At 40.7% G+C, this 24,634-nt stretch overlaps 1 protein-coding gene across 4 annotated transcripts in view; it reads right to left on the bottom strand.

The window, feature by feature from the left end:
• CTNNA1 (catenin alpha 1) overlaps positions 1–24,634 on the bottom strand; it is a 214,242-nt gene that overhangs the window by 14,884 nt on the left and 174,724 nt on the right. For all 4 annotated transcript variants that reach the window (XM_050962581.1, XM_050962580.1, XM_050962583.1 and 1 more), the window contains 4 exons: positions 18,479–18,635; positions 9,910–10,110; positions 7,389–7,540; positions 3,537–3,647 (listed from right to left, as the gene is read on the bottom strand). In XM_050962581.1, the coding sequence (XP_050818538.1) occupies positions 3,537–3,647; positions 7,389–7,540; positions 9,910–10,110; positions 18,479–18,635 (621 nt within the window). The remainder of the gene's footprint in view (positions 1–3,536; positions 3,648–7,388; positions 7,541–9,909; positions 10,111–18,478; positions 18,636–24,634) is intronic.

Below are 24,634 nucleotides of genomic sequence, written 5' to 3'. Positions count from 1 at the left end.
TGTGCTGTGTTAAGGGCTTGATCCTTGGGGAGGGACCAAGGGGCTGTGCTACTGGCTGCAAAAGACTGTTAAAGTCATCAAAAATGTTGGGACCCAGCCTCTGACTCGAGGAGACATCATCATATATCTCATCAGAAATATTCACTGAGCCCACCTGGGTGGTCTCACACTCATATTTTATAGCTTCTCCCTACCTGAGCTGACTGGTCTCTCTCCTTGTGTGTGTACACAAAGAGATAAAAACAAAAAAAACATTAACTTCTCAACTGCCTCCATCTATCTATAAACAAATAAGATACTGCAGTGAAAAAGGCATGTGGGTTACATGAGCAAAAGTCTTGGACTGTTTTGTTTTTCTGAGGATAGGGGTTATGGGAGAGTTAGGGAACAAGAGAAGGAGCAAAGCATGCAACCAGGAAGGAGAAACACTGGTGTCAAAGCAGGACACTGCAGGAAGAAGGGAAAACATTCTTCAGAGTGCAGACTCTAGCGTTGATTTCAACATCAGGGATCTGGAGAAAAAATTACCATGGCTGCAGGTCATAAGAGAGACCCTATTTGGAAATATTTTCAAGAAATGCCTCTATCTCTGTGTAAAAAAGGAACATGCGGCCAAACAAACAATGCAAACAAAGATGCAAGCCCTGGCTGTCAGAATGAAACAACGTTATGAAAAATGCTTCTCAGAAGGCAATGTCTTTCAAGATATCATGGGACTTGTCTGAACAATCTGGATCAACTAGTTAATAAACTTTTTGCACTATTCTTATGGACTACCTAGGCCTTACTATGCTAGTAAATGATAAAATAGACAACATCAGACTAAAGATAAATGTAGAAGATAAACTTGTTATACTGAAATATACTAATTCCATAGCCTAGGACAAATTGCAGAAAAATTGCTGCTGTACTGCTGATGCTGTTGAAACTTGGAAAATATCAAGGAGGTGCTGAAGAAATACTCAATGAAGTTAAATTGCAGGCAGTAAAGCAGATGGTTCAACAACCTTACTCCACTTCATTTTCTTGCTAATATTCTCAACCCAACATACCAGGGTAGATGCCTAAATGCTGAATAAGAAGATGCTGCTATGACATGCATATAACAATCACCCACCAATCATGCCAACCAAAATAAATTTCAAGGCTGGAGATGAAGTATTCAAGCAACACATGTTTGCTGCTGCTGTTTGAGAAAGTCACTCCACTGAACTGGTGGAAGTCACTAGCTAAGCACCTGGAACAGAGTCTACTGGAGTGCTAGGCCAGCTTTTGACAGCAGTAGCCTCTTCTGCAGTAACAGATGGTCTAAATGAAGAAAATATTGTAATTCATTTGAAGTTGAGAAATCAACTAGAAGTTGAAAAAGCAGGAAAACTTGTCTCTCCCTTCCAGACCATGAATAAAATACATGGCAGGAGGGGATGAGATATATTAGTTTTAAAAGTCTGAAGGACAGGTTAAGTAACTTAGGAGACTGTTGTCTCATTTTCAAGAGACTTGGGCAAGCAGGAACTTGAGCTCCAGTCACTTTCACATACACATATTTGAAAATTTACCCAGGCTGAACTGAAATAATCAGTTTAATTCACAAACTATAGTTAACCCTTTTCCTTTAACAAATCATTTAGCTGTAAACATGAAATATGTTTTGCTAAGAGAAGTTTAGTACCCAAAATATTTAAGGTTGTTTTGTTTAATAAAAGATTTATATGCTATCTTATGTGTTTGTTTAAATTCCAGTACCATGCTGATGCAGGACACAAATCATAAGAAAAGAGTTAAGTATCTAGTAAATAAGCAACATATCCTTCACCATTTTCTAATACTAAAAATGTCCATTTAGGAATCTGAAAATATTAAGCTATATAACTGCTTAAATGAAAGTATATAGTTATAGTGTACCCTCCTAGATAGCAAAAAGGTGCACCAAGTCTACCATAAAGGCTGTATTTAGTTGTAAATGAATATGTTTTCATGGATATATCAACCAATGAGAACACAACTTTCTTTAGAAAATAACAAGTACAAAGCGAAAAGTTGATTAAAATTGATTATTTAAATCAAGACTTTCCACTTGGTGATTTAAATCAATCTACCCTGCAAGCTACACATGGGTATTTCCAATTACTACAGAGTTTAGAACGAAGATTACAATGTGAGCCTTCCAACAGATAGCTGAAGTGGTTTATTAGGTTGTATTTACCCCCAACATGCAAGATAGAAACTCAAATCTACCCTTCTTCCAGGAAAAGTAGGAACACTATAGAGCTGGATAGCAGGGCTGCCATTACAATAGCAGGAGAAAAGGAATTCAGTGGTGGCAGATGACAGAACAAGAAGCAATGTTCTCAAGTTGCAGTGGGGGAGGTCTAGGTTGGGTATTAGGAAACACTACTTCACTAGGAAGGTGGTGAAGCACTGGAATGGGTTACCTACAGAGGTGGTGGAATCTCCTTCCTTAGAGGCTTTTTAAGGCCCAGCTTGAGAAAGCCCTGGGTAGGATGATTTAGTTGGTGTTGGTCCTGCTTTGAGCAGGAGGTTGGACTAGATGACCTCCTGAGGTCTCTTCCAACCCTGATATTCTATGATTCTATGAAACAATGACAGACACCTGGTATCAGGCTGTGTCCAAAGTACACTACACATACCCGACAACATTTTTTTAGTTTGGAGTGAGTGGGAGAGGGGAAGTGGAGCAAATTTTTACAGGGAAAGAACACACTTCCTGCAAGTAAGATTCCAAAGCCAAGCGCGCTGAAAATTTGATAAACAAGGACCAACTGTTCTTGTATGGCTTTAGGTGATTTTAAAATAAAAGCACTGAAGTACAATATTGAATAATTAATGGCTGAAAAACTAGAAATGGTATATTAAAGTAATACTGCCTTTACTGTTGCATTTATTTCCACAGTTGAACTTTAGGTCAATAGTGTTCTATGCTCTTGGGATGATGCCACAAAAGATTTCTGGTGTTCGATACCTTTTTTTTTTTTTTTAAAACTGTCATAGGAAAAGAAGTTGGCTGAATAATTTTTTGAGGCTGCTGTCTTTCAGCAGACTCTTTATTAAAAGTCCAGTGGACTTTCTAAAAGGCGTTTTGTAGAAAATGGCTAAGCTTGTGGCAATATCTATTTCTAGTCTGAAGTTCCAACAACCAGGAAAAAAAGATCAATTTGCCACAGATGGACTTGTTTACCAGCCAAAAATTCACATGCCTAAAAAAAAAGGGAGCAACTATTTCAGATTTGTGATGTGAAAGTTTACAATAGTTTATCAATATCAAAAAGATTCTGGTCTTTCAGAATGCCCAAAACAAAGCAGACACTGATGTTTTTAAACTGTAATGTTTCTCTTAGCTGCTTTTTGAGGCAGTGGAAAGGAAGAGATTAATGTCAGTTTTCTGACCTAGCATTTTCAAGAGAGAAATAGAACCAGACCAGGCTTCTTAAGTGACAGATTTAAAAATTTGATTCTTAGAACAAGTTAAACTGTTTCTTGTAGAAAAGATATAATGTTTAAAATGTTTTCCTTACTCTTGCACTTTGCCCAGCAATGAGCTGATCATCTTCAGTTTGAACACTTGTTCTGCTTCTGACATCAAAGTCTTCAGTCTCAAAATCAGAGTCATCCAACTCTTCAGGAGTCTAAGAAAAGAAAAGTAGAATTCATCACAAGTCAGTCAAGATCAACAGAAGAGAATCGATCTCTTCACACCCAATAAAAAATACCTTCTGGTCAGCTGTTTAACATCAGAGGTAGGAGGAGGAGACAGAATAACTATAGTGCATTATTTAGGCTTTCAAGTGAGAGTAAGTCAGAATTCGATCCAGTTTATGTTATTTGTATGACTATATGTCTAACTGCTCAAACCTGAAGTTTACAATTAAGTAATTGCAGAGGGCCCTAAAATGTGTGCTAAACATGGAATAAGGTTAAAGGAGTGTACTCAAGATTTGGACTACATGAAAAGACAGTTACATGGAATCCAAATTACATAAGGTATACCTTGAGTTTAATTGCTTTATTCAGAAAGCCCACATCAAAATTCAAGTCAACACGTCTTTTAAAGCCTATTTCAAAATAGCAGCTGTTCTATTGTTTAGGACAATTAAAAAAATCAAAGCTTCCACAGGGTTAACAGTAGCTATAGTAAACCAAAATTTATTCTTACCATTCTCTAGGCAAAGCTTAAAATTTGTAGTTAATAGGGTCAAATTTTATTCTATAGGTTAAACTCAGCTGACAATTTATTTTTGCTGCTGTCAGTATACAGCTGAAACTGCAACAAAAATTTTTATAAAGCTTAAGTTTAAACAATATCCGCTTATATTAAAATACTACACTTTTACCTAGGCTGCCACATTTTTCTGACAATTTTGCAGGGCTGTAGTAATAAGGAACTTGACTGAATAGTGCAATATTTGCTTTTAATAGGTTTAAAGATGTAAGTAGCTCTTACCTGCTCCTTTCCTACAATTTAATTTGTATAATGTGTTTTCCAATACAGGGCATCTTGCAATACAAAAGAAGATTATGGATGGTTGTGTTAACCATTTAGCCAAAAATGCAGGCTGGTCAAGTAAGCCTGTCCTGAACCTAGTGCCTTTCCCAGGCCCCACTTTACATAAGAGATTTCTTCATTTTCATATATGAATGTGAGAACGCATGTGAATCAGTGTAAAGGCATGTAAGGTACTATTCTCTAAGCAAATGAGGAAATATTCTTGTGTTTGTACTGTTTTTGGTTACCAAAACACCTGAAAATATGACTAAATACTGATGCAATATTAAATGCATTTTATTATCTGAAGGACTATGTATAAAAGGCTTATCACTTAGATAGACTGCTCTGAGTATCAGAGTAGCAGCTGTGTTAGTCTATACCCGTAAAAAGAACAGGAGTGCTTGTGGCACCTTAGAGACTAACAAATTTATTTGAGCACAAGCTTTCGTGGGCTATAGTCCACTTCATCGGATGCTCTGATTATGTTCACTTACTCTGAATACTTAACTTACTTTTTTATTATTTACTCCTGTAAAGCCTCAGACATCATCCAGCTAACTGAATTCTTTTCTAGTTTAGGTACAAATAATGTTAACTATGTGTTAATAGAACCTAGTACTATCAAACCCTGAGCCAGAAAGAATGCAGCCTGACTTTCAGAACCCAGGTTATCTTTCAACTCTAAAATGGAGCAAATCTGATATGAAGACAGAACATTAAAACAATGGCACTGAAAAAATTTGCATCAGTTGTCACAGGTTAACAGTTCAGTGGAGAAATTGGAGCAAAGGCATTTTTGCCCCCCACAAGCTCCTTAATTTTAGTCTTGGAATTGAGGTACAAGGCAAGTACAGCATTTAGCATTTGACATCTCATTCTGTTACCACTGAATAATACTATCAGTCAAAACTAAAGAACTTCTTCCATTGAAACAGTGGAGATAATGCACACTAATACGACAATGACAGCAGTGCAGCTTTATTGTTTCAGATCATAACCTTTTCTCCATGTTCCCACTCTCCACTGAGATACTGGTGATTTCCTGTACTCTAAATTAAATATAACAAATCCAAGTGAATATATGAAAGGTTTCCGATGTTTAGTTTTGTCTTGCAACATGGACTCAAGAAGGGGAGTATTTATGTTTAAAGAAAAAAGGGTCCGGCTCCTGCACAAAGATTTTAGCTTTGAAAAAAATATTACATAAAAGAAACCAAAAAATCCTATTAGGCTTTTCAGTGACTTTTCCTCCTAGGATATGTGAAGCATTGGTCAGATTTCCTCATTTAGACCCTAGTTTCAACTTTAAGTGGTTTGTTTGCACTGACTTTGCTCAGCAGCACTCTTTTTCAGAGCAGGGTTGCTTCTGAATTCCAATTTGAAACAAAAAAGTCTGTAAAAATGGTGCGCCTTCTGTTATCTCAGTTTTGAGGGCTCTATTTTATTTTAAGTAAGTCGTACAACTCAAGCCCTTCAGCAGAAAAACACTTGAGTGTTTTAACATTTTGACTTTTTTTAGGTCACTTATTTGTCACCACTGAACTGCCTTTAGCTACTGGCAGTTGCAATATAGCCATGGAATCCTGACATCATAAATGTGGCTTCTCCACAGCACAGATGAGCAATGTGAGGGAAAATGTCAGGATTCCTGGCACTGCCAGCTCTGCTGATTGCTGCAGGCATAGAATTAGCAGCTGTACCTCCTTGTCCTGAGCAACAAGACTCATAGAAGGGGATGAATAAAATTAATTTGTAGCATGTGAGGGAAACTGGATCCCAACTAATAATGCTGCTCCATGGAAAAGAGGTATATATCAAAGTTTCTTAAAACTGCTTCCTGCAATAGTTTCTCACTTTCTCTGCCCTCCCTTAGGCTTTAGTTTAAGCAAGCAAAGGTAACAAATGAGTATTATGAGGGTTGTTACAGTCAGTGATGTGCTGGGGTTACATCCTGCAAATTTAGTCACCATCAAGACATTTGCAACCAGTGGACAATATGAAACCTCTGCAGGAAAGGCTCATTTCCAACCTTACAAATATTGCCTTGGGTGGAGAGACGTTCACTATTGAGGCAGGGGAAGAAGGGGAGAGGGATAGAAAACCTTACATCCATTTTGCTATCACTAAGCTCTGGTTCATATTAAGGTCTGAAGAGCTCACATGTAAGCCTGATGCTTCCTTCTTGTGTCTTCAAATCACTCCAGGTGCCCTTTTGCTCCTTCAGGTAATACCATTTAGATTACTGCCTCCTTATCAGGTAGAGAGACATCCAAGTTTGTTTAATTGCATTTGCAAACTGCAGGCACAGAAAAGGAAATAAAATTCTAACAAGCTAGCCCCCATTTATCTATGCTGCCTGGTTTCTCAGGTTCTCTAAGAACAAGGCGAGTCTTAACATCCCGATCACCTAAACTCATCTTCAAGAAACTGGTATGAAATTTTTGTAAAGTTTACTTAAGGTTTGAGAAATTAAGTTGGAGGTCTCCTTTCCTTAAATAAAAAATAAAGTCAAACATAGCAAGAGTTAATTTGCTATTGTCTAAACCAAGGGTCACCAGTTTTAGCATATGTATAAGTATTGCATTATGAACAGATGCATCATTAAGGATGTTTAGCACTTCAGCTCTAATTACCAGTGATGCACAGACCTATTTGGTGAAATTCACGTTTTAAGATAAAACATACATACGGCAGACATTTTGAAGTCCTCTATAAAGTGATTAACACCTTTTAGATTCATAATTTTAATAAGCTGTCAGTGAAAAATCTTATATTTTCCACTCTGTGTAGGAACGATATATTTTCTTAAGTTCAATAAATGCTGAGTAAAGTAAATTAAAGTAGAATGCTGTAAAAATAAGTTAAATACAAAGTCACTCACTCTGATCATCAATACAGCTTTTCTGATATCCCGAATTCCATCATACACCAATCGAGAAGCATCAATAAATTCGTTTTCATCCATTGGCTGAGCAGGGTCAGAACTAAGTGCTTCCACTGCAGCTTCCACTTGCTCAGTAAAACGGGGCATAACTGAATTAAGACAAGAAATAAGTCAAGCACGTTCAGCAATGTTGCCCCTACTCCCCGGCCCCAATGTACTCCAATGAAAGATGGGCAAATTCTGTGGTACTCAGGTTGGCACTAGAAATTCTGCAGCAGCTTCAGTTAATTTAAAAACTGAGGTTACTAAAGATAGAAAAGCTAACAATAATCAGTTAATAGCTCAGGTTTTCTTTTGATATTAATTGCAGTTTACTTTATGATGTCACCACATTTTTAGTTTCAAATATGCTCCACAGCTGCATGGCAGAGGATGTTGGGGGAAAAACCAGGAGATTTATAGTATTATACCTGGATAGTATGGGAGGCACTTGAGGATTGTGGGATAAGAAGGAAATATTTGCTAAAAATGATCAGCAGGGAAATATTTAAGAGCTAACTTAAACCTAAACCTAAAAATGACAGTTTAATACTCTACTGAAACGAAGGGCATTCATAACCTTCAACAGCTTTCAGTTTCAGGCTCTGTATGGACTCAGGAATAGAACATTGGATTGGTTTCCATCTGTTTTTTTCAGCGTCCTCTTTGGTTTTTGGGCTTTGTTTTGTTTTTAGTTCTCATGATTGCAATTTTAAAGACACACAAGCTCAAATTCTGATGCATCATTCTGTGAAGAAGTATGGAGCGATGCAAGTCACTGGACCCTACAAGTCCATATCATAAGCCCAATTTCAGAAGTGGCACAAACACGGCATATATTTTTCTACAATGATTATATTATATTTATTCTTGATTACAAATATTTGCAAATGTATGCATCTATTGCATAATAGTATTTTTCAATTCACCTCATACAAGTACAGTAGTGTAATCTCTTTATCATGAAAGTTGAACTTACAAATGTAGAATTATGTACAAAAATAACTGCATTAAAAATAAAAAAAAGTTAAACTTTGACTGGACTTGTAGGTTCTAGTCCTACTTCAGCCAATCACGCAGACAAACAAACTTGGTTACAATTTTCAGGAGATAGTGCTGCCCGCTTCTTGTTTACGTCACTTGAAAGTGAGAACATGTTTGCATGGCACTGTTGCAGCTAGCCTTGCAAGATGTTTACATGCCAGATGAGCTAAAAAAAGATTCATATGCCCCTTTATCTTCAACTACCATTCCATAGGACGTGCGTCCATGCTGATAATGGATTCTGCTCGATAACGATACATAGCAGAACAAACCGATGCATGTTCATTTTCATCATCTGAATCAGATATCACCAGCAGAAGGTTGATTTTCTTTTTCGGTGGTTTGGGTTTTGTAGTTTCCGTATCTGAGTGTTGCTCTTTTAAGACTTCTGAAAGCATGCGCTACACCTTGTCTCCCTCAGATTTTGGAAGGCATTTCTGATTCTTAGACTTTGGAGTTGAGAGTTGTAGCTATTTTTAGAAATCTCACATTGGTATCTTTGCATTTTGTCAAATCTGCTGTGAAAGTATTCTTAAAAACAAACGTGCTGAGTCATCATCCGAAACTGCTATAACATGAAATATATGACAGAATGCAGGTAAAACAGAGCCGAAGACACACAGTTCTCCCCTAAAGAGATCAGTCAAAAATTTAATTAAAGCATTATTTTTTAACGAGCATCATCAGCATGGAAGCATATCCTCTGGAATGCTGGCTGAAGCGTGAAGGGGCATATGAATATTTAGCATATCTGGCACATAAATACCTTGCAATGCCAGCTACAAAAGTGCCATATGCACGCCTGCTCTCACTTTCAGGTTACATTGTAAATAAGAAACAGGCAGTAGCATCTCTTGTAAATGTAAACAAACTTGTTTGTCTTAGTGATTGGCTGATCAAGAAGTAGGACTGAGTGGACTTGTAGGTGCTAAAATTTTACATTGTTTTGTTTTTGAGAGTGGTTATATAATAAAAAAAATCTACGTTTGTAAATTGCACTTTCATGATGGAGATTGCACTATAATACTTGTATGAGGTGGACTGAAAAAATACCATTTCTTTTATCATTTTTAAAAGTGCAAATATTTGTAATAAAAATAATATAGTGAGCACTGTACACTTTGTATTCTATGTTGTAATAACAATCACTATATTTGAAATTGTAGAAAAATATCCAAAATATTTAATACATTTCAATTGGTATTCTATTGTTTAACAGTGCGATTAATCACGATTAATTTTTTTGAGTTAATTACATGAGTTATCTTCGATTAATTGACAGCCCTACTTTGAATAGAAATTCTGCACAGACAGGTATTATAAAATTGAACTCTTATTCTTGTAAGTTGCACTAATATGTTTGTATCCATTTACCTTTGTAGTTGTATGCAGTTTGAACCCATACATCAGTATTGAGCACTGTGTTTATTCCTACCTGTATTGGACAACAATTTTGTTGCTTCCAGCACCTTTTCTGTGTAGACTCCAGGTTCATAGTTATCCATTTCGGAAGTTACAACATGAATGACCCTAGCTGCACGTCCACGAATTGCACCAGCTGTTCGGTCTAAACCATCAACATCTTTTTCTTGGAGAGCAATGACACATTTGTTTACATCTTCTAAAATATGATTCTCTGGTGGCAAAAGAAGAAGTATTTAGACATGAACATTTTCCTTTCGCGCGTACGTGTGCGTGTGTGTAAATAACACCTCCCAAAAAGACCGTTTTTCAGCACATGAAGTTTCAATACCTTCTCTTTAAAATAAGCTCCAACCATACTTTCTGAAGCATTAACTATGTTTTAAACCAAGTTTGTTGCCATCAGTGGGCAGATGCCTCTCCAAACTGGCTGTCAAAATCCTAGTTCACATACTATGTGGAATCCAAATGTATCCCAAACCTTGGGCTTGGTTCTATCAACACAAGAGTTGAGAGTTCAGTTCATGTCTATCCAGCCTTGTTTGCTCTGAGATTCCTTCCTCTGGACTGCAGTAGTCCACATCCTTTCCACTTGCCTTGTATGTGGATGGGATAATGAACCACCTTGCCTCTGACTCTCCAACCCTTTTAATTTTCTAACAGGATCAACATCTCTTAACAGGATGAGGCGTTTCTAGTATACGTAAACAGCTTTGGACAATCCTGCTATACAAGTCTAGAAATACAAATCACAACTTTACTACATAAGATCATCAAATAATTAATCCCCATCCTATTTTGAAATTAGACAATCAAATGGAACAGTATCTGGAAGATCTCGCTTTCAGGCTCCTTCATTCTTTCAAAAAACCCTCAGAGTTATGCATACCAGAGTTATGAACTGACCAGTCAACCACACACCTCATTTGGAACCAGAAGTACACAATCAGGCAGCAGCAGAGACAAAAAAAGAACAAATACAGTACAGTACTGTGTTAAACAAACTAAAGGGAAAAAGTTTAAAGAAAGATTTGACAAGTTAAGGAAACAGGTTCTGTGCGGTTTCATTTAAATTAAGATGGTTAAAAGCAGCATTTTTCTTCTGCATAATATAGCTTTGAAACTTTGCTAAGTTAATGTTTAGTTGTAAACTTTTGAAAGAACAACCATAATGTTTTGTTCAGAGTTATGAACAGCCTCCATTCCTGAGGTGTTTGTAACTACCGTAGATGATATTTACTGGTTCATAAGAGACAGAAAATACTCCAGTTTTGTGATTTTTGTATTTGCTTTTACAGTAAGGAATCAGATTAACATTATTGAATGAGAAAGTTACAAAATGCTCAAAGAAAAAAAAATAGTGAAACATGCAGTTACTACTCCTGAGGGAATTCTGCGCCCCAAAAATAAAAATTCTGCACACAATATTTTAAATTTCTGCAAAATGCTGCAAATTTTATTTGTCAATAAATGCGTAGGCTTCAAAGTGGCAATGGGAAGCACAGGACACTGGCTGCATGGAGGTGGGAGATCACGCTGCAGCCCTTCCTGTCTCCCCTCCTCCCCCAAGACAGAGACTCAGCAGTGATGCTGCACCCATGACACAGCACAAGGGCCAGGCCTGCCCCAGAAACACCCTGAGGCCCTGTCCCTCTGTGCTAGCTGCGGCCAGGCAGGCTCAACCCAGCAGGATTCAAGCATGGGGCAATCTTGGTGAATGTGGCTCAGTGAGAGATCTGGATACACTGGAGCTCATTGGGGGATCTGGGTGCAGGGGCAATGGGGCTCTGCATGGGGCCAAGCTAAGGGTGGCTGGGGCTCAGCGGGGGAGTCTGGGTGAGGTGGAGTCCGGGTGCAGCTGGTTGGGGTTTGGTGGGGTTGGGGTTCAGGTACAGGGGGATTGATGGACCTACTTAACAGGGGAGCCTCAGCTGCTGCCAAGGGGCTGCCACTTGCTGGGTTACCGCCTCCCCCCCATCTCCATCACTCCCACATCCCCCTTCCCTATTCCATCCCTCTTACTTTCCCCACCACTTGCTCTGCACCACCACAGGCACTCACCATTGTACAGAAAACAAGGTGCCCAACACACAGACTGGGAAGACAATCAGCAATAGGACTCAGGCAGAGGCAACTCTGTGCCCACAGAAATTTGGGGGTGGGGAGCCACAGTGACACGTGAACCCCTGTAACCTCCCACACCTCACCTCTGGGGGGACAATGCCCCCCCAACTACACCCATGTGCCTCTGCAGTGATCTACCACCACACCACCCCCCCACAGCTGCTCTGGACACCAGAAACAAGGTGCCCGCACTGTTGGGGAGTGGGCATGTGACCACTATTATAGCTTACCTTTGCTTTCCTGTCATTTTCTGTGTAAAATCAAAGAAATCTGTGGGCAACATGAATTCTACGTATGCACAGTGGCTCAGAATTCCTCCCAGGGTAAATTATAGAAGCCTAGGCTGAGATTTTCAAAACTGCCTAAAATTTGGATATCCAGCTCTGAGAGTCTTAGCTCTGATGTTCTGATATTGTTAGATATCAGTTTTGTACACTTATGCCATTTTCACCTAGCATTAACATTTGAACATTGTGCTGCTAGCCAGAAAAATAACTAGCTCTGAAACACCATACTAGTAAGGCATTTCTGCCCTGTTGCTTTCTACAGGTTCAAATGTTTCCTACCACTGTCCTAATCATATTAGACTGCCAACTCACACCAGCAGAGTTCTTTCATTCTTAACACAGATCGTGAAACAGCCATTTTGCAAGAATTTACCAAAGGTGAAAAGGATATTGAGTTAACTGGTAAAAGATCTGTTTAAACTAGTGGAAGAGACTTGTGCCTGGTCTACACTAAAAAGTTACACCGGGGGTTAGATCGGCTTAGAGCAGGTGTCTCAAACTCAAATGACCATGAGGGCCACATGAGGACTAGTACATTGGCCTGAGGGCCGCATTACTGACACCTCCCCCCTGCCGCCCTTGGCCCCGCCCCCACTCCAATCCTTCCATGAAGCCCCATCCCTGCTCCGCCTGTTTCCAACCCTTCCCCCATTCCAGCCCCTTCCCCAAAATCCACACCCCAACTCTGCCCCCTCCCTCCCCAGGGGGTGCAGGAGGGGTGTGGGGTGTGATGGGCTCAGGGCAGGGAGTTGGGGTGTGGGTTGCAGGAGGGATGAAGGGTGCAGCAGGGGATCAGAGCAGAGGATCAGGATGCAGCAGGGGTGCAGTGGGGTCTCAGGGCTGTGGGTTGAGGTGCAGAAAGGGTGCAGGGTGTGGCAGGGGGTCAGGGTGCAGGATACGGCAGGGGCTCAGGGCAGTGGTTTGGGGTGCAGGAGGGATTTGGCAGGGGGTCGGGGTACAGGGTGAAGCAAGGGGCTCAGGGTAGGGGGTTTGACTGCAGGAAGGTCTCGGGGGGGGTGGGCTCTGGCCCGGTGTGCACCAGGGGCAGGGCAGGCTCCCTGCCTGCCTGCCCTGTCCCCACGTCACTCCGGGAAGCAGCTGGAACGTGGGGGAGGAAGGGCACAGGGGTGTGTATTGCTATTGCTTCAAGCACCGCCCCCAGCATCTCCCATTGGCTGGGAACAGGGAACTGCGGCAATGGGAGTTGCTGGAGGCGATGCCTGAAGCAACAGCAACACACACCCCTGTGCCTCTCTTCCCTCACGTTCTTTGCGCTCCCCGGAGCAGCATAGGGGCAGGGCAGGCCGTCAGGGAGCGCCAGGCCAGAGCCACTCTAGGTAAATGCTGGGGGAGGGTGGTGGGACTGCGAGGAGCTCGCGGACTGCAGAAAATAACCTCGCGGGCCGCGTGTTTGAGACTCCTGGCTTAGACATAAGAACAGTTCACTCTGGATGAGGCCAATGGTCCATCTAGCCCAGTATCCTGTCTTCCAACAGTAGTCAATGCCAGAAGCTTCACAGGGAATGAACAGAACAGAGCAATTTATCAAGTGACCATCCCTTGTCATCCAGTCCCAGCTTTTGTCAATCAGAGGCTAGGGACACCCAGAGCTTGGGGCTGTATCCCTGACCATCTTGGCTAACAGCCACTGATGGACCTATCGTCCAGGAAATTATCTTGTTCTTTTACTGAACCCAGTTATAGACTTAGCCTTCAAAACATCTCCTGGCAACTAGTTCCACAGGGTGACTATGCATTGTGTGAAGAAGTATTGCTTTTTGTTTGTTTTAAACCATCTGCCTATTAATTTTATTGGGTGGTCCTTGGTTCTTCTGTTATAAGGGGTAAACTTCCTTATTTACTTTCTTCCCACCTTTATGATTTTATAGACCTCTACCATATTCCCCCTTAGTTGTCTCCTCCCCCCAAGATGAACAATCAGTCTTTCTGTGGAAGTTGTTTCAGACCCCCAATCATTTTTGTTGCCTCTCTGTACTTTTTCCAATTCCATTATATATTTTTTAGTTGGGGCGATTAGAACTGCACACAGTATTCAAGGTGTGGGCACACTTAGATTTATAGAGTGGCACTATGATATTTTCTGTCTTATTATCTATCCCCTTACTAATGGTTCCTAACATTGTTTGCTCTTTTGACTGTCGCTGCACACTGAGTGGATGTTTTCAGAGAACTATTCACAATGACTCCAAGATCTCTTTCTTGAGTGGTAATAGCTAATTTAGAACCCATTATTTTGTATGAGTAGTTGGGATTATGTTTTTCAATGTGCATTACTTTGAAATTCAGTGTTGATAAATGTAGTCATTTTGTTGCCCAGTCACCCAGTTTTGAGAGTTTTGTAACTCTTCCATTGACCTGCCTACCCACCAACCACCTCTAGCGGAGGTGGATTACCTAAACCAATTACCTACCCTTCCTAACATAGACCAGGGGTAGGCAATCTATGGCACGGGTGCCAAAGGCAGCACAGAAGCTGATTTTCAGTGGCACTCACACTGCACGGGTTCTGGCCACCAGTCAGGGGGGCTCTGCATTTTAATTTAATTTTAAATGAAGCTTAATCATTTTAAAAACCTTATTTACTTTACATACAACAAATAGTTTAGTTATATATTATAGACGTATAGAAAGACCTTCTAAAAATGTTAGAATGTATTACTGGCACGCAAAACCTTAAATTAGAGTGAATAAATGAAAACTCGGCACACTGCTTATGAAAGGTTGCCGACCCCTGGCATAGATAATGCCTACAACTGAAGTGCTACAGTGGCGCAGCTTCTACACTTTTCAAGTGGAGGCACTGGAACAATAATTAAACTTATATAAGATTAGCAAAGCCAGGTATCACGTTTCAAGAGGTTCTTGAAGCATCAAGAGCAAAATTCTGCCTCACTTATAATTGGGTATTTCACAAGCAACTGGGGTTGTACAAGTTCAGCGGAGGGCAGAATTTGGCTGGAAGAGCGGAAAGTGTGCTCATTAGTATTTGAAAATTCAATGAACAGATATGTGTTACAGGAGAGCCAGCAAAGAGAAAATGTAATACAAACATTTAAAGAAGTAGAGACAGAGAGCTTGGAAGTGAAAACAGTAGAAAAAGCTGCAATATCAGAACAAAATCTATACTGCTCATTGCTCAAAGTTCCTCAAAGAATAAAATTACACCAGACACCACTTCAAGCCTCTATGGTGACATAAACCTTACTGAACTAAGTGAATGATGCGGACATAATAGGCTGATGACTTCATTGCCCTGTGACCACTTTTACAACAGTTACAGAAATACAAGGTGCTCAGTGGAACCCTGATGCAGAGGGTGTTCCCAGGCATGGGTTGGTATTGATAGCCAAGATAATCTTGAGCTGCTAGTTATTCTTCAGCTGGATAAGAACATAGCATAGTGGCAACAAAATTAGTTGTCTGCAAATAAAGTACTTGGGAGCATTGGTGAGTTAAGTATACACTTGTTTCTGTGAGCCACACTTTCTGAAATGAACACTTGTCAATCTCCTATTTAGTGTGCCAGCTTCACGCTGAGCAGAACAATTAACTGCCCTGCTAGATACACTGTAGAACAGTCCTTTAACATTCAATTTATGTCTATTGCCAGAAGACTTTTTGTAACCATTTAATGGCCCCAAATAAACTATATCTATCACTAATTTATCCAAAAAGGTTTGAAACATTAGCTAGTATGTAAGCTAGAAAGTGTAAACAGATAAAGTAAACTGCTTTTATATGGAAAGTTTGTAAAAGTTAAAATCAAATTTGAAGTCTTATCACTTTGCTGCAAATCAAATCTATCTCCTTAAGAATTCATTGAATACAAATACAAGGTCCATTTGCTGAATGCTCTCAATCATCTCCAATACCCTCAAGTTCCAGTATTTCAAAGACATTCTGTGCTAAGAGCATAATTGAGGTAATCTGTTTCTCTTTGTTCAGACAGTCACTGCTCCTGAGAAAGGTACTTAACATTTCTAGTTACTAGGGTGCCAGATGTCCTGATTTTATAGGGACAGTCCTGATATTTGGGGCTTTTTCTTATATAGGCTCCTATTACCTCCCACCCCCGGTCCTGATTTTTCACACTTGCTGTCTGGTCACCCTATTAGTGACTCACCAAGATCAGCAAAGACCCTGAAATCTTTCAGAATAATTAAATTTAGTGAGCTAACAATATAGTCTACTTCTCCTATAGTTTAATACCAGTCTCTCTCTTGGGGTGAGATGTTGGGAGGGAATAGGCCATAGTCAACTATTTCTGCAATTTGAGAACTTTTCCAAGCATATTTACAATTGAAACATGCTGGGATGCCTTATAAAGAAGGATGTTGCACAGCCCTGACAATTTTTATAATTTGTTTATATTAACTGGCACATTACAAACAGGCCATAAACATGAGACCATCATTACTTATTCTAAAAACAAGTATCCTTACCCAGAACTATGCGCTTCTATTGCTGTGCAATTTCAACTACCAATACTGTAACAACCATGGAGATGTAAGATGTAGAGCCCCATGGTATTCAATTGCCTTGCAAGCGACTATGAGCTCATCCCAAAGACAAAGTTGGTATTAAAAGTATAGGATGTCAGAATGCAAACATTTATTGTAAACTCTCTTTTAAAATTAGAACTTCAAGTTCTCTCCTACAGTTCCTATATAACTTATCTCCATGAACATCTTTTGAATACTGGTACTTTCACAGCATTTGAGATGCTCAGTCTGTTTGTACAAGGAAAATTGGATCCCTAATTCTCCACTGGTAGCAGCAAATTATAATCATCAGGACTCAGGTGTTTACATGGAGGTAAAAATGCCTGCATTGTGTCTATACTGTAACCGCTGGTGGAGCTGCACTGGTGAATTATGGATTTTAGTTCATTATTGCAGACAAATGACTCAGTAAGTATTTGAGACATCTGGTACATAAAGAATACATTTACCAAACTCTTTCAAAAGAAAATTTCAAGTTATCGTAATAGGATAAAGAATTTCATTTTGACAAACAATTTTTTGTGTGTCATTTACTGCACCTATTAGTTTGTGTTTACACACTGAGAACAATTTTTATGAGGCAAATTAAATGGATTTATTTTTTGTTAGTTCATAGCTAATTTGCACTTAATATTTATTTTCTATTTCTTTTATCTGTTCATACACAGGTTAGTCTTTAGTGGCTAAAGTGATGATAATGTGTGTCCAAGCCAAGTCTCTGAACGAGAGTAAAGATTAGGAGACTGGATCATGGAGCAATTCCACATAACCATTTTAGCATCTCTAATGTGCATACCAATTTACAAATATTAAACATCTTTTACCATTTATGAATTGCTGTATCTGCCAAATTATATATCGGAAAAAATATATTTACATGATATGGTACCCATTGAAGTTAATCTGCTTCATATTTTATAACTCAACCATGTCTTGCTCTAGGGCTGGTCTACACTACGGGGGAAAATTGATCTTAGATATGCAACTTCAGCTACGTGAATAATGTAGCTGAAGTCGAAGTATCTAAGATCGAATTACTCACCGTCCTCACGGCGCGGGATCGATGTCTGCGGCTCCCCCTGTCAATTCCACAACTCCGTTCGGGTTGGTGGAGTTACGGAATCGATATAAGTGCGTTCGGGGATCGATATATCGCGTCTAGATGAGATGCGATATATCGATCCCCGAGCAATCAATTGCTACCCGCCGATACGGCGGGTAGTGAAGATGTACCCTCAGTTGCATCAATAGCCCACACTTCACATTTTCACACCTTAACACCGCTGAACTTGCATGCTTACTTGCTTATATATATCACATTGATTCAACATTCCATAAAAAGTAGATAGTCCCCCGGGGGGAGGGATAGCTCAATGGTTCGAGCATTGGCCTGCTAAACCCAGGGTTGTGAGTTCAATCCTTGAAGCCATTTGGGGAACTGGGATAAAAATCTGGGGATTGGTCCTGCTTTGAGCAGGAGGTTGGACTAGATGACCTCCTGAGGTCCCTTCCAACCCTAATATTCTATGATTCTCCAAAAAGGTGGAGAAAAATAATTTCTAGACTATTGGAACAACTGCTGATTTCCTGAAATAAGCCCCAATATACAGCTGATTGCCTCTGTGCAAGTAGGGAACTGTATTGCTACCTGAAACAGCCAGGAAGTCATCGATGGAAGTGATGTCATCTACAGCATCTGTCAATACACGGACTTGCTTTTCCCATAGTTCTTTGAAGAGATCCATGTTTTCTTGTGCTAGTTTACTTTGTGGTTTTGCAGCAAGAGCCAACGCAACATTGATAACCTGTAAAATGTGTTATATGTTCAGAATTTACTCTTTTTATTTCATGCAATTAAATCAGTAAGTTACATTCAGTCTGATAGCCATCAGAGATGGGCTAATAAAATATCTGTTAACTATCTGTTTAGTTCAGCCATAATCATGTCCAGTTTGTGTTCACTTCCATGTATATCATGAGCAGTTAATTTTACATGCATGTATACTTGAAGAAAGTTGAAGCTAGCTTGTTTGATTATTCACACCATATTCCTGAAGAAGTTGTGCTAAAAAAAATTCTGCACACAATATTTTAAAATTCAGCAAAATGCTGCAAATTTTATCTGTCAGTAAATAAATGTGGATGCTCCAGCATGGCAGTAGGGAGCACAGGCCACTGGCTGCACGGAGGTCAGAGATCATCTTGCAGCTCCCATACTCCCCAGGACAGGGACGCAGCGGTGAGGCTGCACCCGACCCTGACACAGACCCAGAAGCCTTGCTCCTCTGTGCCAGGAGCACCAGGTGTGAGCAGGTAGGCTCAACCCCGCAGGATCCAAGTGTGGAGGAGATTAGTGGGGGGGATCCAGGTGTGGGGCAATCTGGATGCAAGCAGTTCAGTGAGGGATCTGGATGCACAGGGGTTCATTGGGGGATTCTGGGTGCAGGGGCAATGGGACTCTGCAGGGGGGTCCAGGTGAAGGTGGTTGGGGCTCAGTGGGGGTCATACGTGGGTTTCAGTGGGGTGGTCCAGGTACTGGGGTAGTAAGGCTTGGAGAGTCAAGGTGCAGCTGTTTGGGGCTCAGTGGGCTGGCGGTCCAGTGGGCCTGCTCAGCAGGAGTGCCCCAGCTGCTGCTGAGGGGACATCTGGGCGCTCACCATTGTACAGAAAACAGGGCATCCAGCACAATGGGGAAGATGACCAGCATTAGGATCCAGGCAGAGTCAGCGAGTTGTGCTCACCTGAATAGGGTAGGGGGAGGCAGTGACATGACCCACATGCCTCCGGGCATCCCCAGGCCCATATGCAGTGACTGATCTCTCTACTGGCTGTTCCAGGTGCTGGAAACAAAGTGTCTGCTGCTGCTGGGGATGGGGCATATGACCACTCTTGCAGCACTTTGCTTCCCCACAGAAAATGATGGGGAAGCAAAGAAATCTGTGGAGGGACGTGAATTCTGCACGCATGCAGTGACGCAGAATTCCCTCAGCTGTAACACCAGAAGTGGTATATTTTAGATGGGATAGGGTATGTTAGACACATCTGAAGGCAGTGTCCCCTAAATACCTTGGCCAGAACACTGACCAAGGGAATGAAATGCTCCAGAAATGGTGACATTTTCCATAATTAGAATTACACATCTGGGAATTTGATGAATTTAAAAAAAAAAATCTACTCTGTATCCAGCCAATAAATCTTACAGCAGCCTAATTGTTCTGGGAATTAACTGTATAAGGCCTTGATAGTCCAAAAATGAAAAGGCAGAAAGTTTGTTCATGCTGTTTTATCTGCTACCTCTCCCAAAACTGCTCCCACTTCTTGAATCAACCACTTACAGGCTTCTTCAAGCCTGCCTTCAAATTGCTTCCATCTACTAAGGAAAAAATACAATGTGACTTCAGCAAATCCCAACAGCTTAAGTTTTGAATATAGAGTATACAGAGACACTACAGAGTACATATTATACAAGCTATTCAGTCAATTTCTAGAGTACTTCAGTAAGAAACATTGATCTCAGAACCTTTCCTTGATTCAGCATTGTCCAAAAAGTTTTATTTCCCATATTTTAGGGAAGCTAGTTGGAAATATTATTCCATCATATTGCCACCAGAAGCCAAGAAGAGAAATGGAAATTACTACATCTGACACTAAAGAAAAAACTTAGTTTAATGCACTGAAATAGGGTGGAGGGGGGATAATTTCCGTCTCACAATACTGAATGAATTGGCACACGAGATTCCTAGCCCAGTAACAAGGTTTTTACTAAGTCTACCTATTCAGGATATCAGTCAGCATCTAGGAATAAGACCATCTCCCTGAGATCCAAACTGAAACTGCTGCATGCATTGGTCATCTCCATTTTTCTGTATGCATGCAACACATGGACCCTTATGGCAGAACTTGAATGGAAAATACAGGTAGTAGAGATGAAATACTTCCATAAAATCCTGGGCTTCTCCTACTTCGACTGTCACTAACGAAGGGGTCCACAACATCATCACACAATGCACTGGGTCACATGAAGACCTCCTGATGACTGTGAGGAAGTGCAAGCTGAACTGGTACAGCCATGTGACAAGATCATCTCACCTATCCAAGATCATCCTCCAAGAGACAGTACAGGAGAAGAGAAGAAAAGGCAGATATAAGAAGAGATGGACTGACAACATAGAAGAGTGGACAGGAATGGACTTCGCGGAGACTCAAGCACTGACACACAATCGTCAGGGGGGAGACAATTGGTTGACTGCTCATCAATGATTGTGCCCCAATGACCAATGCGGTTACAGGAGTAGTGATGATGATGATGATCTATTCAGGGCTGGAGACGTAAGACTAGAGAGTAGCTAACATTGTACCTATATTTAAGAATACCTCTTCTTACTGCAAATCCAGTAAGATCCAAAGCAGAGAGGAAGGAGAAGCAGAATACAGATAGACATCACACAACTCAGAGCTTTTAATTAGATGTAAGGAACTTCCATTTCTTCTTCGAATGCTAGTCCCTATGTGTATTCCATACACGGGCGGCAGAGAAACAGTATTCAGACCAGAGGGGAGGTGCAAATATGAAGTCAAAGAAGACACTTGAACTGTAGACCCCAAACTGGCAGCAGAGGCCCAACTAGCGCATAATGTTTTGTGAATGGACTCCAGGTTGCCAGATTCCTACTGCATTAATAGCTTAAAGCCACTTAAACTAGCCCACAAGTAGCCCAACTAGTCAGATAATGACAACACTGATTACAAATGAAAGAATTTAAAGAAATGTAATGTAGTTGGTAACTACTTATGTGCTTTACTTTCTGCATTTCTCTAAGTGTAGACAATGAAAAAATCCATTCTACTACTTCTAAATTCATTTAACTTTCAGTGTCCTAGTGCTCCAATGTTTGGGTTCAAAAACACTGCACAGGAATCTTTGCCCACAAACTATTTTCAGTCAGATACACAGTCTTTTTAAAAAAAAGTTTTGGCCATCAGCCACGAAGCCTTATCCCGACCTGTTCCCCAGACACTCTCAGAGGGGCAGGAGCTGGGACAAAGGGAGTGCTCTGCCCATCTGGGCACATGATGGGAGGGGGAGGGACACCCTGCCATCAGCCCCTACGTGGCTCTGTGCTAATAAGGAGGTTTGTGGTCCTGAGCAGCTATGGCCAGCAGCGGCTCCATGGAGGAACAGAGACAGTACAGCTGGAAGCAACAGAGGAGGCGAAAAATCTGGGTCTAGGGGTTGATCAGAGGAGGACTATGAGCCACCAGTATGATACAGCTATGAAAAAGTCAAATACAGTCCCAGGAATGTATTCACGAGGCATTTCCAATACAGATAAAGAAGCATTAATGCCATTGAACAAGGCAATGGTAAGACCTTATTTGGAATACTGTGTACAATTCTGGTCACCCATGTTCAAGATCTATTTAAACTAGAATAGGTGCAGACAGGAGCTACTGGGATGATCAGAGGAATGGAGGCTCTGTCTTATGAGAGGAGACTAAGAGCTTAGCTTGTTTAGTCTAGCAAAAAAAGGCTGAGGGGGTATATGTTTGCTCTCTATAAATACATTAGGGGGTAATTTTAGGGATGGTGAAGAGCTATTGAAGCTAGACAACAATGTTGACACAAGAACAAATGGATATAAAATGACCATAAACAAGTTCAGGCTGGAAATTAGGAGGTTTCTAACCTTCAGAAGGGTGTTATTCTTGAACAGCCTCCTAATAGGAGTTGAGGGGGCAAACAACTTAACTGGTTTTGAGAGCATGCTGGACAAATTGAGTGAGACTGTATGACTGGGTTGCCTGTGATGATAGGAGAAAGGGTTCAACAATCCTGCAGCTTACTTTCAATTTATGTCTATGTTCCTTAAGCTCATGCTTCAGGATTTCAGCCAGCCACGGACAGGGGTCAGGAAGGGATTTCCCTCACCCCACCCAATCTATTCTGGCAGTGTTCTGTTTTGGTTTTTTTAAGATCTCCTTTCTGTGAAGAATCAGGGATGGCTACAACTGGAGAAGAAACATTGCGTGGCACACGCCAGGGCTCTGAAGTGGCATCGAGCACATCTGTTCGATGTGTGGCTGGCTTGTTCTTGTTCACACACTCAGGGTCCAACTGATCTCCATATGTGAGGTCAGGAAGGATTTCCCCCCAGGTCTGATTGGCAGTGACCTTGGGTTTGTTTGTTTTGCCACCTTCCTCTGCAGGATGTGGATGTGGGTCACTTGCCAGGATTATCTGGGTGTCTCATTTAATCATTTTCCTGCCGTTGCTGGAACCTCAAGCACTGTCGCACCATGGTCCCTCCTATTCTCTGCCTGGGGCACAGAAGAGTCTAGTCTCCTGAGGACTTAAAATATTTTGGTTTCATTTCAGTTGCTGGGTTTAATGTGCGACTGCTGGGTGGTGTTGGTGTCCTGTGATATCTAAGAGGTCAGACTAGATGATCTACTGGTCTCCTCTGGCCTAAACTCCTGCAGCCATGATAAAAAAACAATACTGATTTTTGTTTTCAAACACAAGCTTTGGAACGAATTAACTTAAAGTTTAGCCTATACCTTTTTTCACTGTGGCTTTTTAAAGCTGTGTATCATTTCCCAAAGCTGTGAGCAAAACAGTGTAAGCAACAGATGCGCCTGCTTTTATAAAATCCATTTTTTTCCACCTATCTGACTCATTCAGAAGTGTCACAACCCATTCTTTAAATATAACTCACTAATTACAGAGTGATGGTGATGTTAAACATGTTATAATGGCACTGAATGAATCAGACAGGAGAAGCAGGCTTACTTACTCAAGGGATCTTGGAAATTAGCAACGATTGGGGAAAAAATGCAGAGAAGTTATATTGGGCTAGGGAGACTAGTATGTTATGTTACTTTTTCAACCCTGAAGATTTGGGCTGAAATCCTGATTTAAGTCACAAGTGAAAATGAGCTTGATAGGTTTTGTAATGTAAACAAATAATGACAATTTAGCAAGAGTGGCAAGCTGCCTAACAGATGAAGGGCTGAAACATGGCACTGAAGGGACTGCTCTCTGTCTGGTGTGCTCAGTCCCTTGCTTTCACAAGCATAAGTTTAACTTTCCCTCCACCCCAGGAAAGTAATGAAGACATATTTACACTTGAGTGTACTGAATACACTCATTTACTAACCTGTTATGAATATGGTTCTCTAGAATTTTGAACGTTTCTGAAGGAAACTTCCTATTGCCTAAGAAAATGGATTTCAAAGATATGTGGTTTTCCAACTATTTTTTTTTTAAACCTCACAAATGTTCAGCAATTGTTTTTAAAAGGAATAAGTTATAATTCATCATCCCACGGTATCATCATCATCCTACAGTATAGACTAAATCAGAGATTCATCACAGCTAGTGATTGTATTGGATGTGCAACAGGAAGATGCAAGGGCAGTATGTCCTGTGTTTAGGATCCTGTTATTCAGTCAAGGCTAAGTCTCAGTTGTGTTTCATCCTGGCAGATAAGATGGAAGCAGAACTTCTCTCTCTCTCTCCAAGTATCAGAGAGGTAGCGGTGTTAGTCTGGATCTGTAAAAGCACCAAAGAGTTCTGTGGCACTTTATAGACTAACAGATATATTGGAGCATGAGCTTTCGTGGGTGAACACCCACTTGGTCGAATCTGACGAAGTGAGTATTCACCCATGAACGCTCATGCTCTAATACGTCTGTTAGTGTATAAGGTGCCACAGGACTCTTTGCTGCTCTCTCTCCAAGACTCTGTACTCACGGTCTGGTACAGGAACTGCTGGACCTGTTCCCCCGAGCCTGGATTATTTAA

The sequence above is a fragment of the Gopherus flavomarginatus genome, chromosome 7 (assembly GCF_025201925.1).
Source record: "Gopherus flavomarginatus isolate rGopFla2 chromosome 7, rGopFla2.mat.asm, whole genome shotgun sequence".
In the NCBI taxonomy this organism is placed as follows: Eukaryota; Metazoa; Chordata; order Testudines; family Testudinidae; genus Gopherus; species Gopherus flavomarginatus.
The sequence above is the reverse complement of the archived record's forward strand: the minus strand, read 5'-3'. Positions and strand labels throughout refer to the sequence as shown.